Source organism: Petromyzon marinus (assembly GCF_048934315.1).
Source record: "Petromyzon marinus isolate PM22_M1 ecotype Great Lakes invasive population chromosome 70 unlocalized genomic scaffold, UKy_Petmar_22M1.pri1.0 chr70_unloc.2, whole genome shotgun sequence".
NCBI classification, from domain to species: Eukaryota; Metazoa; Chordata; class Hyperoartia; order Petromyzontiformes; family Petromyzontidae; genus Petromyzon; species Petromyzon marinus.
Window position 1 is genome coordinate 1,149,163 of NW_027422604.1, and position 15,753 is coordinate 1,164,915.

The 15,753-nt window shown below is 53.1% G+C and overlaps 1 protein-coding gene across 1 annotated transcript in view; it reads left to right on the plus strand.

Moving 5' to 3' along the window:
• ATG3 (autophagy related 3) overlaps positions 1-15,753 on the plus strand; it is a 73,737-nt gene that overhangs the window by 29,139 nt on the left and 28,845 nt on the right. Inside the window, exon 6 of the mRNA XM_076058329.1 lies at positions 4,637-4,744. Within this exon, the coding sequence (XP_075914444.1) occupies positions 4,637-4,744 (108 nt within the window). The remainder of the gene's footprint in view (positions 1-4,636; positions 4,745-15,753) is intronic.

Sequence of the window (15,753 nt, forward strand, 5' to 3'; positions counted from 1 at the left end):
TGTGTGTGTGTGGTGTGTGTGGTGTGGTGTGTGTGGTGTGTGTGCGGTGTGTGTGGTGTGGTGTGTGTGTGGTGTGTGTGGTGTGTGTGTGTGTGGTGTGTGTGGTGTGTGTGTGTGTGTGTGGTGTGTGTGGTGTGTGTGTGTGTGGTGTGTGTGTGGTGTGTGTGCGGTGTGTGTGGTGTGTGTGTGTGTGGTGTGTGTGCGGTGTGTGTGGTGTGTGTGGTGGTGTGTGTGGTGTGTGGTGTGTGTGGTGTGGGTGTGTGTGTGGTGTGTGTGCGGTGTGTTGTTGTGGTGTGTGTGGTGTGTGTGTGGTGTGTGGTGTGGTGTGTGTGTTGTGGTGTGCGGTGTGTGTGGTGTGTGTGGTGTGTGTGTGGTGTGTGTGGTGTGGTGTGTGTGGTGTGGTGTGTGTGGTGTGTGGTGTGTGTGTGGTGTGGTGTGTGTGTGGTGTGTGTGGTGTGTGTGTGTGGTGTGTGTGTGGTGTGTGTGCGGTGTGTGGTGTGTGTGTGTAGTGTGTGTGGTGTGTGGTGTGTGTGGTGTGTGTGGTGTGTGTGGTGTGTGTGTGTGGTGTGTGTGTGGTGTGTGTGTGGTGTGTGTGGTGTGGTGTGCGGTGTGTGTGTCTGGTGTGTGTGTGTGTGGTGTGTGTGTGGTGTGTGTGTGGTGTGTGTGTGGTGTGTGTGGTGTGTGTGTGGTGTGTGTGGTGTGTGTGGTGTGGTGTGTCTGGTGTGTGTGTGTGTGTTGTGTGTGTGGTGTGTGTGTGGTGTGTGTGTGGTGTGTGTGTGTGGTGTGCGGTGTGCGTGTGGTGTGTGTGCGGTGTGTGTGTGCGGTGTGTGTGTGTGCGGTGTGTGTGTGCGGTGTGTGTGTGGTGTGTGTGTGGTGCAGTGTGTGTGTGGTGCAGTGTGTGTGTGTTGCTGTGTTTATGTGTGTGGTGCTGTATGTGTATGTGTGTGGTGCTGTGTGTGTGCGTGTGGTGCTGTGTGTATGCGTGTGGTGCTGTGTGTATGCGTGTGGTGCTGTGTGTATGCATATGGTACTGTGTGTATGCGTGTGGTCCTGTGTGTATGTGTGTGTTGCTGTATGTGTTGCTGTGTGTGTTGCTGTATGTGTGTGGTGCTGTGTGTATGCGTGTGGTGCTGTGTGTATGCGTGTGGTGCTGTGTGTGCGTGTGGTGCTGTGTGTGTGCGTGTGGTGCTGTGTGTATGTTTGTGTTGCTGTGTGTATGTGTGTGGTGCTGTCTGGTGCTGTGTGTATGTGTGTGTGGTGCTGTGTGTATTTGTATAGTGCTGTGTGTATGTATGTGTGTGTTGCTGTGTTGCTGTGTGTGTTGCTGTGTGTGTTGCTGTGTGTATGTGTGTGGTGCTGTGTGTATGTGTGTGGTGCTGTGTGTTGCTGTATGTGGTGCTGTGTGTATGCGTGTGGTACTGTGTGTGTGTATGTGTGTATGTGTGTGTTGCTTTGTGTGTGTGTGTGTGTGGCTGTGTTTGTGTGGTGCTGTGTGTATGTGTGGTGCTGTGTGTATGTGTGTGGTGCTGTGTGTGTGCGTGTGGTGCTGTGTGTGTGTGGTGCTGTGTGTGTGTGTGTGGTGCTGTGTGTATGTGTGTGGTGCTGTGTGTGTGCGTGTGGTGCTGTGTGTATGTGTGTGGTGCTGTGTGTGTGCGTGTGGTGCTGTGTGTATGTTGCTGTGTGTATGTGTTTGGTGCTGTGTGTATGTGTGTGGTGCTGTGTGTGTGCGTGTGGTGCTGTGTGTATGTGTGTGGTCCTCTGTGTATGTGTGTGGTGCTGTGTGTATGTGTGTGGTGCTGTGTGTATGTTGCTGTGTGTATGTGTTTGGTGCTGTGTGTATGTGTGTGGTGCTGTGTGTATGTGTGTGGTGCTGTGTGTATGTGTGTGTTGCTGTGTGTATGTGTGTGTTGCTGTGTGTATGTGTGTGGTGCTGTGTGTGTGTGTGTGGTGCTGTGTGTATGTTGCTGTGTGTATGTGTGTGGTGCTGTGTGTATGTGTGTGTTGCTGTGTGTATGTGTGTGGTGCTGTGTGTGTGTGTGGTGCTGTGTGTATGTGTGTGGTTTGTGTGTAGTGCTGTGTGTGTGTGTGTGTGTTGCTGTGTGTATGTGTGTGGTGCTGTGTGTATGTGTGTGGTACTGTGTGTATGTGTGTGGTGCTGTGTGTATGTGTGTGGTGCTGTGTGTGTGTGGTGCTGTGTGTGGTGCTGTGTGTATGTGTGTGGTGCTGTGTGTGGTGCTGTGTGTATGTGTGTGTTGCTGTGTGTGTTGCTGTGTGTATGTGTGTGGGGCTGTGTGTGTTGCTGTGTGTATGTGTGTGGGGCTGTGTGTATGTGTGTGGTGCTGTGTGTGTGTGTGTGGTGCTGTGTGTGTGTGTGTGGTGCTGTGTGTGTGTGTGGTGCTGTGTGTATGTGTGTGGTGCTGTGTATGTGTGTGGTGCTGCGTGTATGTGTGTGGTGCTGTGTGTGTGTGGTGCTGTGTGTGTGTGGTGCTGTGTGTGTGGTGCTGTATGTGTGTGGTGCTGTGTGTATGTGTGTTGCTGTGTGTATGTGTGTGGTGCTGTATGTGTGTGGTGCTGTATGTGTGTGTGTGGTGCTGTGTGTATGTGTGTGGTGCTGTGTGTGTGTGTGGTGCTGTGTGTGTGTATGTGTGTGGTGCTGTGTGTATGTGTGTGGTGCTGTGTGTATGTGTGGTGCTGTGTGTATGTGTTTGGTGCTGTGTGTATGTGTGTGGTGCTGTGTGTGTGTGTGGTGCTATGTGTATGTGTGTTGCTGTGTGTATGTGTTTGGTGCTGTGTGTATGTGTGTGGTGCTGTGTGTATGTGTTTGGTGCTGTGTGTGTGTGTGTGGTGCTGTGTGTGTGCGTGTGGTGCTGTGTGTGTGCGTGTGGTGCTGTGTGTGTGCGTGTGGTGCTGTGTGTGTGTGTGTGGTGCTGTGTGTGTGTGTGGTGCTGTGTGTGTGTGTGTGGTGCTGTGTGTGTGTGTGGTGCTGTGTGTATGTGTGTGGTGCTGTGTGTGTGGTGCTGTGTGTATGTGTGTGGTGCTGTGTGTATGTGTGTGGTGCTGTGTGTATGTGTGTGGTGCTGTGTGTGTGCGTGTGGTGCTGTGTGTATGTGTGTGGTGCTGTGTGTATGTGTGTGGTGCTGTGTGTGTGCGTGTGGTGCTGTGTGTATGTGTGTGGTGCTGTGTGTGTGTGTGTGGTGCTGTGTGTGTGTGTGGTGCTGTGTGTATGTGTGGTGCTGTGTGTATGTGTGTGTATGTGTGTGGTGCTGTGTGTTTGTGTGTGGTGCTGTATGTGTGTGGTGCTGTGTGTATGTGTGTTGCTGTGTGTATGTGTTTGGTGCTGTGTGTGTATGTGTGTGGTGCTGTGTGTATGTGTGTGGTGCTGTGTGTATGTATGTGGTGCTGTGTGTATGTGTGTGTGTGTGTGGTGCTGTGTGTGTGTGGTGCTGTGTGTGTGTGGTGCTGTGTGTGTGTGGTGCTGTGTGTGTGTGGTGCTGTGTGTATGTGTGGTGCTGTGTGTATGCGTGTGGTGCTGTGTGTGTGTTGCTGTGTGTGTGTGGTGCTGTGTGTGTGTATGTGTGTATGTGTGTGGTGCTGTGTGTGTGTGTGTGGTGCTGTGTGTATGTGTGGTGCTGTGTGTGTGTGGTGCTGTGTGTTTGTGTGTGGTGCTGTGTGTGTGTGGTGCTGTGTGTATGTGTGGTGCTGTGTGTATGTGTGGTGCTGTGTGTGTGTGGTGCTGTGTGTGTGTGGTGCTGTGTGTATGTGGTGCTGTGTGTATGTGTGTGGTGCTGTGTGTGTGCGTGTGGTGCTGTGTGTATGTGTGTGGTGCTGTGTGTGTGTGGTGCTGTGTGTATGTGTGTGGTGCTGTGTGTATGTGTGTGTTGCTGTGTGTGTGCGTGTGGTGCTGTGTGTATGTGTGTGGTGCTGTGTGTGTGTGTGGTGCTGTGTGTGTGTATGTGGTGCTGTGTGTATGTGTGGTGCTGTGTGTGTGTGTGGTGCTGTGTGTGTGCGTGTGGTGCTGTGTGTGTTGCTGTGTGTGTGTGTGTGGTGCTGTGTGTATGTGTGTGGTGCTGTGTGTGTGCGTGTGCTGGTGACACATCCACTTTGCCCCGGCAGTCCGTTGAGGCTGTGTGGGGGATCTTTGTTGTTGTTGTTGTGGTTGTTGTTGTTGTCGTTGTTGTTGTGGTGGTGTTTTTTTTACATTATGAGACCTGCTTTGCCAGTAACAAGATATAGAAATGGGTTTTACCCTTTTAACAGGCGCAAAAGGAGGTCTCATAATGTAAGTGCTCACCCCGAGCCCTCAATACTCTGATAGTGGCGCTGTTTCTGAGTTGTACGCCTTTTGGCGTCTTCTGGTCCAACACCAATGGAGAGACTAAGGGGCTCTAAGAAAAGCCGTCTCGGGTGTGGACCAATCAAATTCAAGGACAGTGCCAATATTATTATTATCAGAGTTGTCTTTTTTTGTTTGCATTTTGACTGCTTGTGTTGTGGTTATTGCAAACACGATGCCTTGAATAAAGGTGTCAGTTTTTGTGCCAGTTAAAAGGGTAAAACCTATTCCTATATGTGGTTGTTGTTGTGGTTGTGGTTGTTGTTGTGGTTGTTGTTGTTGTGGTTGTGGTGGTGGGAGCAGTACCCTGCTACAAACGCTGCAAGCAGATGGAGTACTCAGAGGAGCAGGAGGCCATCATTGAGGAGGAGGATGGAGATGGTGGCTGGGTGGACACTCACCACCACCCAGGTCAGACTTGGCACTCACTCACTCACCTACACTCACCTACTCACATACACTCACTTACTCACTAACACTCACTAACACTCACCTACACTCACTCACCTTCACTCACCTACACTCACTCACCTACACTCACTCACTAACACTCACTCACCTACACTCACTCACTCACCTACACTCACTCACTCACCTACACTCACTCACCTACACTCACTTACTCACTAACACTCACTCACCTACACTCACTCACTCACCCACTCACTCACTCACTCACCCACTCACTCACTCACTAACACTCACTCACCTACACTCACTCACTCACTAACACTCACTCACTCACCTACACTCACTCACCTACACTCACTCACCTACACTCACTCACTCACCTACACTCACTCACCTACACTCACTCACCTACACTCACTCACTCACCTACACTCACTCACCTACACTCACTCACTCACCTACACTCACTCACCTACACTCACTCACTCACCTACAACAACAACAACAACAACAACCGCCATTCGCCACTAAGTGGCGGTGACGTCACCACGACGCTTGTGCCAGGCTATGTGCACCCTGAGGCCACGTGAAGTGTCGAACGCCCGCTGGCAGGAGGTCACGGGGCAGACCCAGGTGCCACGGGTCGACTGACTGAGATGACTGGCTGATGCACCACCTGTGCCCCCTACTGTGCCAACCTGCTGTGCTTTAGCCACCCGGCGCTCCGCTCGCTGTTGTGAGCGTCGCTCCTCCGCCCTCCGTTGTTGTTGGAGGGCGACTGCCTCCAACTGCCCAGTAGCATCCTTCACGAGCCTCCTCCACAGAGGCCGATCTTGACACCGCTGGTACCAGTCATCGGCAAGTCCACTCAGCTCCACGTCCTCCTGTACCACATCACTCCATCTCTTCTCTAGCCCGTGCCGCGCCCGCTTAGCCCCCTCAATCCGGCCAAACAAAAGCTGTTTCGGCATGCGGTGGCTGGGCATGCGGGCTACATGACCCAGCCATCGCAGCCTTGCCTGCCGGAGGAGCTCACCGATGGGACCCTGCCCAGATCTTTCAAGGATTTGTGAGCTCCTCACACAATCCAGTCTGGTTAAACCCAGGATGGATCGTAGGCAGGCCAGCCTAAATGTTTCTAACCGGCGAAGATGTTCCATTAGGGGGGTCCACGTTTCGCAAGCATAGAGAAGGGAGGGAATGACCGTGGCCGAGAAGACCTGAAGCTTAGTGCGGAGCGACAGACCAGGTAGCTTCCACACAGCGTTACGCAACCGATGAAAAGATATTTCCGCTCGACTGATTCGGAGTGAGACCTCTGCTGTTAAACTGGAGCCAGTCATAAGCACACTGCCCAGGTATGGGAAACTCTCCACTCTCTCCACAACTGCCCCATCACCGATTGGGAGTTGTGGGGGTGGAGTGTCCGATGGTACAAAATACCCAGGCAGGTGCTTAGTTTTGGTGGGGCTGATGGTAAGGCCCCACCTCTTAGTGGCATGCTCCAGTCTCAGCAGCAGCGTCTCCAACTCCTCCTCTGACTGAGCAGCTATTACCAAGTCATCAGCATACATAACGTGGTTGAGCAATAGGGAGCCATCCCTTGACCGCACCCGGGCATCGATTAGCCTCCCATTATATCTGTACCATATGGAGATTCCCCCGGTACAGCTATTGAAGGCTTCACGAACTACGTGGTCAAAATAGATGTTAAATAATGTGGGAGCCAAAGGACATCCCTGTCGCACCCCAAGGTGTACAGGGAATGGCTCTGACTCCCGGCCACGTAGTTTTACCCGGGCCCGCTCACCATCATGAAGGTCCTTAATGATCGTGAGTAGAGGGTCAGGTACTCCAAAAGCACGAAGAACGACCCAGAGCCCAGGCCTACTGATGGTATCATAGGCCTTGACCAGGTCAATAAAGCAGAGATGTAGGTCTTGTTGGAATTCCCTACACCTCTGCTGTAGCAGACGGACAGAAAATATGGCATCTGTGCAGGACCGCCCTTTCCTGAAACCGCATTGGGGCTCCGCAAGCCTCTCCTCAGCGTGCCTGGCAAGGCGATGCTGAATAATCCTTGCCAGGACCTTTCCCGGCACACTGAGGAGTGAGATGCCCCTGTAGTTGTTACAGTCTGTGCGGTCCCCCTTCTTAAAAAGGGGGACCACCAGGGCATCCTTCCAATCCTGCGGAACCCGTCCAGTGGTCCAGACTGTTGTTATGATGTCATATAGGGCAGTCTGTGCACAAACGCCACCCTCCCTCAGCATTTCGCTTGGGAGATCATCTCTGCCCGCTGCCTTTCCTGGTCTCAGACTCCGGATCGCCTTCAATACTTCCTCAGCAGATGGCACCTCAGCCAGCCACTCACAGGGGGTGACTTCATCCAATATTTGAGGCACCGCAGCCTCAGCAGGGTCATCCTCACTTTGTGCCGCGATGTTTTCCTGGCTGAGGGATTTTCCCTCCCCCAGGACCTCACAGAAATGCTCAGCAAATCTGCGAACCTGTTCCTGGGGGTCGGAAATTGGATCACCGTTTTTTCCCCTAATGATGGTAATAGGTGTGGCGCTGCAGGTTACTTTTTTGATGGAGTTAAATAGAGATTTGTGATCACGGGCCACTGAGGCAGACTCCATCTCCTCAGCAACCCGCGACCACCACCCATCCTTGCAGCGCCTCACGGCTCTCCGAACCTCCGAGCGAAGGCTGCGGTAAGCCTCCTCATTCTCTGACGTGTGATTCTGTAGCCGATGACAGTGGGCCTGTCGCTTTTTCTCAACCATCCTGAACAACTCCTCTGTCATCCAGGGTGTCTGGGGAGGTCTGGACCGCATACCCAAAGCAGCCATTGCAGCTGCATGAGTCACAGTCCTAAACCTCGCCCATTTACCCTCGACATCAGGAGGAGTCGGGGACGATGCCAATCCCAGCCGCAAGCGATGATGAAATTCTCGCTTGCAACTTTCATCAGATAACTGAGACCAGGCCACTTTAGGTTGGAATGGGGTCCTGGGTGTACACCCACCACCGGAGTGGAAGAATGGCAGGCGCATCTTACAGATGACTAGTCGATGGTCAGAGGGCAGATCAGCTCCACGGTAGGTCCTGGTGTCAAGGACATGGGCTCGCATTCGCTGGTCCGTCACTATGTAGTCCAGCAGATGTTCTTGCTTGGACCCGGCATGCATCCATGATGTTGTGTGGATGCGCCGATGCCGGAACAGCGTGTTGGTAATTACAAGCCCATGGGCTGCACAAAAATCTAGCAGCCTCCTACCGTTGTTATTGAGCTGATCTGGCCCATGCCCTCCAATCACTCCAGACCAGGTGCCAGTATCATGACCAACTCGGGCATTGAAGTCACCCAACATGATGACTCTATCCCGAGGGGCCACTTTAGCCAGCACCTGTGACAGGAGGTCATAGAAGGCATCTGACTCATCGGCTTTGCCTGCATCCCTCCACGGATGTTCATCTTCGGTGGGGGCATAAGTAACCACGACCACCATTCCTCGCCTCCGGTTGATGGGAAGGCGAGCCCAAAGTAGCCTGGGGCTTACAGCTTCCCACACCTCACCGCCACGCTCCCACGCCCCCTTCATTCTTTTGTTCAAAAGAAGACCCACACCCTGTTGTTTGGCAGTCTGCTGCCCCGAGTAGAGGACTGTCCACCCCTCATGGTGGCAGGAGCCAGAGCCGGTCCACCGGACCTCCTGAATGCCGCATAGATCCAGGCGGTACCGGTCCAGCTCCCGACAGAGGAGTGGCAGCCTCTCCTCTGCAGTGAGCGTTCGAACATTCCACGTGGCCAACCGTAGTGGCTTTTCGTTGTTTCTGGAGTAGCCCCGAGGGTAGGTATTCAATCTCCTGGCTCCGCCAATTGGGGTTTGGCCAGGAGACGTCATAGACGCCTGGCCCCCCGGGGCCTCCGGCACAAGCTTAGTTGTTACATATTTCAGTTTAATTCGTAGTTTCGTGGTAATTAATTGAAGGTGGAGGGGTTACCAGCCCCTCGCACCCGTCCAGAGCCCCCGTTTAGCCCCTGTGGTGGACACATATGCCATGAGGGGAGGAGCCAATCAAAATTGGATCTCCCCCCACAGCGCTGTCCACGACAGAGTTGCCCGTCCGGCACCGCGAGGAGGTAGGGGGTTGTTTTGCCGGACACCTACACTCACCACTCACCTACACTCACTCACTCACTCACCTACAACTCACTCACTCACCTACACTCACTTACTCACTAACACTCACTCACCAACACTCACTCACCTACACTCACTCACTCACCTACACTCACTCACCTACACTCACTCACTCACCTACACTCACTCATCTACACTCACTCACCTACACTCACTCACCTACACTCACCACCACCCAGTCAGACTTGACACTCACTCACTCACCTACACTCACCTCACTCACTACACTCACTCACTCACTCACCTACACTCACTTACTCACTAACACTCACTCACTCACCTACACTCACTTACTCACTAACACTCACCACTCACTAACACTCACTCACTCACTAACACTCACTCACCTACACTCACTCACTCACCTACACTCACTCACCTACACTCACTCACTCACTAACACTCACTCACCTACACTCACTCACTCACCTACACTCACTCACCTACACTCACTCACTCACCTACACTCACTTACTCACCTACACTCACTCACTCACCTACACTCACTCACCTTCACTCACTCATCCTACACTCACTCACCTACACTCACTCACTCATCTACACTCACTCACTCACCTACACTCACTCACTCACCTACACTCACCTACACTCACTAACACTCACTCACCTACATTCACTCACTCACCTACACTCACTCACTCACCTACACTCACTTACTTTACTCACCTTTACTCACTCACTCACTCACCTACACTCACTTACTCACCTACACTCACTCACCTACACTCACTCACCTACACTCACTCACTCACCTACACTCACTCACTCACCTACACTCACTCACTCACCTACACTCACTCACTCACCTACACCCACTCACCTACACTCACTTACTTACTCACCTACACTCACTCACTCACCTACACTCACTCACCTACACTCACCTACACTCTACTAACACTCACCCACACTCACTCACTCACTCACCTTCACTCACCTACACTCACTCACTCACTCACCTACACTCACTCACTCACCTACACTCACTTACTCACTCACCTACACTCACTCACCTACACTCACTCACTCACCTACACTCACTCACTCACCTACACTCACTCACCTACACGCACTCACCTACACTCACTCACTCACTAACACTCACTCACTCACCTACACTCACTCACTCACCTACACTCACTTACTCACTAACACTCACTCACCTACACTCACTCACTCACCTACCACTCACTCACCTACACTCACTCACTCACTAACACTCACTCACTCACCTACACTCACTCACTCACCTACACTCACTTACTCACTAACACTCACTCACCTTCACTCACTCACTCACCTACACTCACTTACTCACATACACTCACTCACCTACACTCATCTCACTCACTACTCTCACTCACTCACCTACACTCACTCACCTACACTCAATCACCTACACTCACTCACTCACCTACACTCACTCACCTACACTCACTCACTCACCTTCACTCACTCACCTACACTCACTCACTCACCTACACTCACTCACCTACACTCACTCACTCACTCACCTTCACTCACTCACTCACCTACACTCACTCACTCACCTACACTCACTCACCTACACTCACTCACTCACCTACACTCACTCACCTACTCTCACTCACCCCTACACTCACTCACCTACACTCACTCACTCACCTACACTCACTCACCTACACTCACTCACTCCCTACACTCACTCACTCACCTACTCCACTCACTCACCTACACTCACTCACCACACTCACTCACTCATCTACACTCACTCACCTACACTCACTCACCTACACTCACTCACTCACCTACACTCACCTACACTCACTCACTCACCTACACTCACTCACTCACCTACACTCACTCACCTACACTCACTCACTCACCTACACTTACTCACTCACCTACACTCCACTCACTCACTCACCTACACTCACTCACCTTCACTCACTCACCTACACTCACTCACCTTCACTCACTCACCTACACTCACTCACCTACACTCACTCACTCACCTACACTCACTCACTCACCTACACTCACTCACTCACCTACACATCACTCACTCACTCACCACTCACCTACACTCACTCACCTACACTCACTCACTCACCTACACTCACTCACTCACCTACACTCACTCTCACCTACACTCACTCACCTACACTCACTCACTCACCTACACTCACTCACTCACCTACACTCACTCACTCACCTACACTCACTCCACTCACCTCCACTCACTCACTCCTACACTCACTTACTCACCTACACTCACTCACCTACACTCACTCCCCTACACTCACTCACTCACCTACACTCACTCACCTACACTCACTCACCTACACTCACTCACTTACTCACCTTTACTCACTCACTCACTCACCTACACTCACTCACCTACACTCACTCACTCACCTACACTCACTCACCTACACTCACTTACTCACTCACCTACACTCACTCACCTACAGTCACTCACTAACCTACACTCATACACTCACTCACCTACACTCACTCACCTACACTCACTCACTCACCTACAACTCACTCACCTACACTCACTCACCTACACTCACCTCACTACACTCACTCACTATCACTCACTCACTCACCTACACTCACTCACTAACACTCACTCTCCTCACTCACTCACTCACCTACACTCACTTACCTCACTAACACTCCTCCACTTCACACACTCACCTACCCACTCACCACTCACCTACACTCACTCACTCACCTACACTCACTCACTCACCTACACTCACTCACCTACACTCACTCACTCACCTACACTCACTCACTCACTCACCTACACTCACTCACCTACACTCACTCACTCACCTACACTCACTCACCTACACCTCACTCACCTACACTCACTCACTCACCTACACTCACTCACTCACCTACTCTCACTCACTCACCTACTCTCACTTACTCACCTACACTTACTCACCTACACTCACTCACTCACCTACACTCACTCACTCACCTACACTCACTCACCTACACTCACTCACTCACCTACACTCACTCACTCACCTACACTCACTCACTCACCTACACTCACTCACCTACACTCACTCACCTACACTCACTCACTCACCTACACTCACTCACTCACCTACACTCACTCACCTACACTCACTCACCTACACTCACTCACTCACCTACACTCACTCACTCACCTACTCACTCACTCACCTACACTCACTCACCTACACTCACTCACTCACCTACACTCACTCACTCACCTACACTCACTCACTCACCTACACTCACTCACCTACACTCACTTACTCACTCACCTACACTCACTCACCTACACTCACTCACCTACAGTCACTCACTCACCTACACTCACTCACTAACACTCACTCACCTACACTCACTCACCTACACTCACTCACTCACCTACACTCACTCACTCACCTACACTCACTCACCTACACTCACTCACTCACCTACACTCACTCACCTACACTCACTCACTCACCTACACTCACTCACCTACACTTACTCACCTACACTCACTCACTCACCTTCACTCACCTACACTCACTCACTCACCTCTCACTCACCTACACTCACTCACTCACCTACACTCACTCACTCACTCACCTACACTCACTCATCTACACTCACTCACCTACACTCACTCACTCACCTACACTCACTCACCTACACTCACTCACTCACCTACACTCACTCACCTACACTCACTCACCTACACTCACTCACTCACCTACACTCACTCACTCACCTACACTCACTCACCTACACTCACTCACTCACCTACACTCACTCACCTACACTCACCTACACTCACTCACTCACCTACACTCACTCACCTACACTCACTCACTCACCTACACTCACCTACACTCACTCACTCACCTACACTCACTCACTCACCTACACTCACTCACTCACCTACACTCACTCACTCACCTACACTCACTCACCTACACTCACTTACTCACCTACACTCACTTACTCACCTACACTCACTCACCTACAGTCACTCACTCACCTACACTCACTCACTAACACTCACTCACCTACACTCACTCACCTACACTCACTCACTCACCTACACTCACTCACCTACACTCACTCACCTACACTCACTCACTCACCTACACTCACTCACTCACCTACACTCACTCACTCACCTACACTCACTCACCTACACTCACTCACTCACCTACACTCACTCACCTACACTCACTCACCTACACTCACTCACTCACCTACACACACTCACTCACTCACCTACACTCACTCACTCACCTACACTCACTCACTCACTCACCTTCACTCACTCACCTTCACTCACTCACCTTCACTCACCTACACTCACTCACACTTCTCTGTAGGCCTGGCGGTGGGCAGTGTGGGGGAGTCTGTGAGTGAGTGAGTGAGCTGGTGAGTGAGTGAGCTGGTGAGTGAGTGAGCTGGTGAGTGAGTGAGTGAGCTGGTGAGTGAGTGAGCGAGCGAGCGAGCTGGTGAGTGAGCTGGTGAGTGAGTGAGCTGGTGAGTGAGCGAGTGAGCAAGCTGGTGAGTGAGTGAGCGAGCTGGTGAGTGAGCGAGCGAGCTGGTGAGTGAGCGAGCGAGCTGGTGAGTGAGTGAGCGAGCTGGTGAGTGAGTGAGCGAACTGGTGAGTGAGCGAGTGAGCTGGTGAGTGAGCTGGTGAGTGAGTGAGTGAGCGAGCTGGTGAGTGAGTGAGCGAGCTGGTGAGTGAGTGAGCTGGTGAGTGAGCGAGCGAGCTGGTGAGTGAGTGAGCGAGCTGGTGAGTGAGTGAGCGAGCTGGTGAGTGAGTGAGCGAGCAAGCTGGTGAGTGAGCGAGCGAGCTGGTGAGTGAGCGAGCGAGCGAGCTGGTGAGTGAGTGAGCGAGCTGGTGAGTGAGTGAGCGAGCTGGTGAGTGAGCGAGCTGGTGAGCGAGCGAGCGAGCGAGCTGGTGAGTGAGTGAGCGAGCGAGCAAGCTGGTGAGTGAGTGAGCGAGCGAGCGAGCGAGCTGGTGAGTGAGTGAGCGAGCGAGCGAGCTGGTGAGTGAGTGAGCGAGCGAGCGAGCTGGTGAGTGAGTGAGCGAGCTGGTGAGTGAGCGAGCTGGTGAGTGAGCGAGCTGGTGAGTGAGTGAGTGAGTGAGCTGGTGAGTGAGTGAGCTGGTGAGTGAGTGAGCGAGCTGGTGAGTGAGTGAGTGAGCTGGTGAGTGAGTGAGTGAGCTGGTGAGTGAGTGAGCGAGCTGGTGAGTGAGTGAGCGAGCGAGCTTGTGAGTGAGTGAGTGAGCTGGTGAGTGAGTGAGTGAGCTGGTGAGTGAGTGAGCGAGCTGGTGAGTGAGTGAGCGAGCGAGCTGGTGAGTAAGTGAGCTGGTGAGTGAGTGAGTGAGCTGGTGAGTGAGTGAGTGAGCTGGTGAGTGAGCGAGCTGGTGAGTGGGTGAGTGAGTGAGTGAGTGAGCTGGTGAGTGAGTGAGTGAGCTGGTGAGTGAGTGAGCTGGTGAGTGAGTGAGCTGGTGAGTGAGTGAGCTGGTGAATGAGTGAGCTGGTGAGCGAGCGAGCGAGCTGGTGAGTGAGTGAGTGAGCTGGTGAGTGAGCGAGCTGGTGAGTGAGCGAGCTGGTGAGTGAGTGAGCGAGCTGGTGAGTGAGTGAGTGAGCTGGTGAGTGAGTGAGTGAGCTGGTGAGTGAGTGAGGGAGCGAGCTGGTGAGTGAGCGAGCTGGTGAGTGAGCGAGCTGGTGAGTGAGTGAGTGAGCGAGCTGGTGAGTGAGTGAGTGAGCTGGTGAGTGAGTGAGAGAGCGAGCTGGTGAGTGAGCGAGCTGGTGAGTGAGCGAGCTGGTGAGCGAGCGAGCTGGTGAGTGAGTGAGCGAGCGAGCTGGTGAGTGAGTGAGCGAGCTGGTGAGTGAGTGAGCGAGCGAGCTGGTGAGTGAGTGAGCGAGCTGGTGAGTGAGTGAGCGAGCTGGTGAGTGAGTGAGCGAGCTGGTGAGTGAGTGAGCGAGCTGGTGAGTGAGTGAGCTGGTGAGTGAGCGAGCTGGTGAGTGGGTGAGTGAGTGAGTGAGCTGGTGAGTGAGTGAGTGAGCTGGTGAGTGAGTGAGCTGGTGAGTGAGTGAGTGAGCTGGTGAGTGAGTGAGCTGGTGAGTGGGTGAGTGAGTGAGTGAGTGAGCTGGTGAGTGAGTGAGCGAGCTGGTGAGCGAGCGAGCTGGTGAGTGAGTGAGTGAGCTGGTGAGTGAGCGAGCTGGTGAGTGAGTGAGCGAGCTGGTGAGTGAGTGAGTGAGCTGGTGAGTGAGTGAGGGAGCGAGCTGGTGAGTGAGTGAGCTGGTGAGTGAGTGAGCGAGCTGGTGAACGAGCGAGCTGGTGAGTGAGTGAGCGAGCGAGCTGGTGAGTGAGTGAGTGAGCTGGTGAGTGAGTGAGCTGGTGAGTGAGTGAGCGAGCTGGTGGGCGAGCGAGCTGGTGGGCGAGCGAGCGGGTGAGTGAATGAGCGAGCTGGTGGGCGAGCGAGCTGGTGGGCGAGCGAGCGGGTGAGTGAATGAGCGAGCTGGTGGGCTAGTGAGTGAGCTAGTGAGCGAGCTGGTGGGCGAGCGAGCTGGTGAGTGAATGAGCGAGCTGGTGAGCGAGCGAGCTGGTGAGTGAGTGAGCGAGCTGGTGAGTGAATGAGCGAGCTGGTGGGCTAGTGGGTGAGCGAGTGAGGGAGCTGGTGGGCGAGCGAGCTGGTGAGTGAATGAGCGAGCTGGTGAATGAGCGAGCTGGTGAGTGAGCGAGCTGGTGAGTGAATGAGCGAGCTGGTGAGCGAGCGAGCTG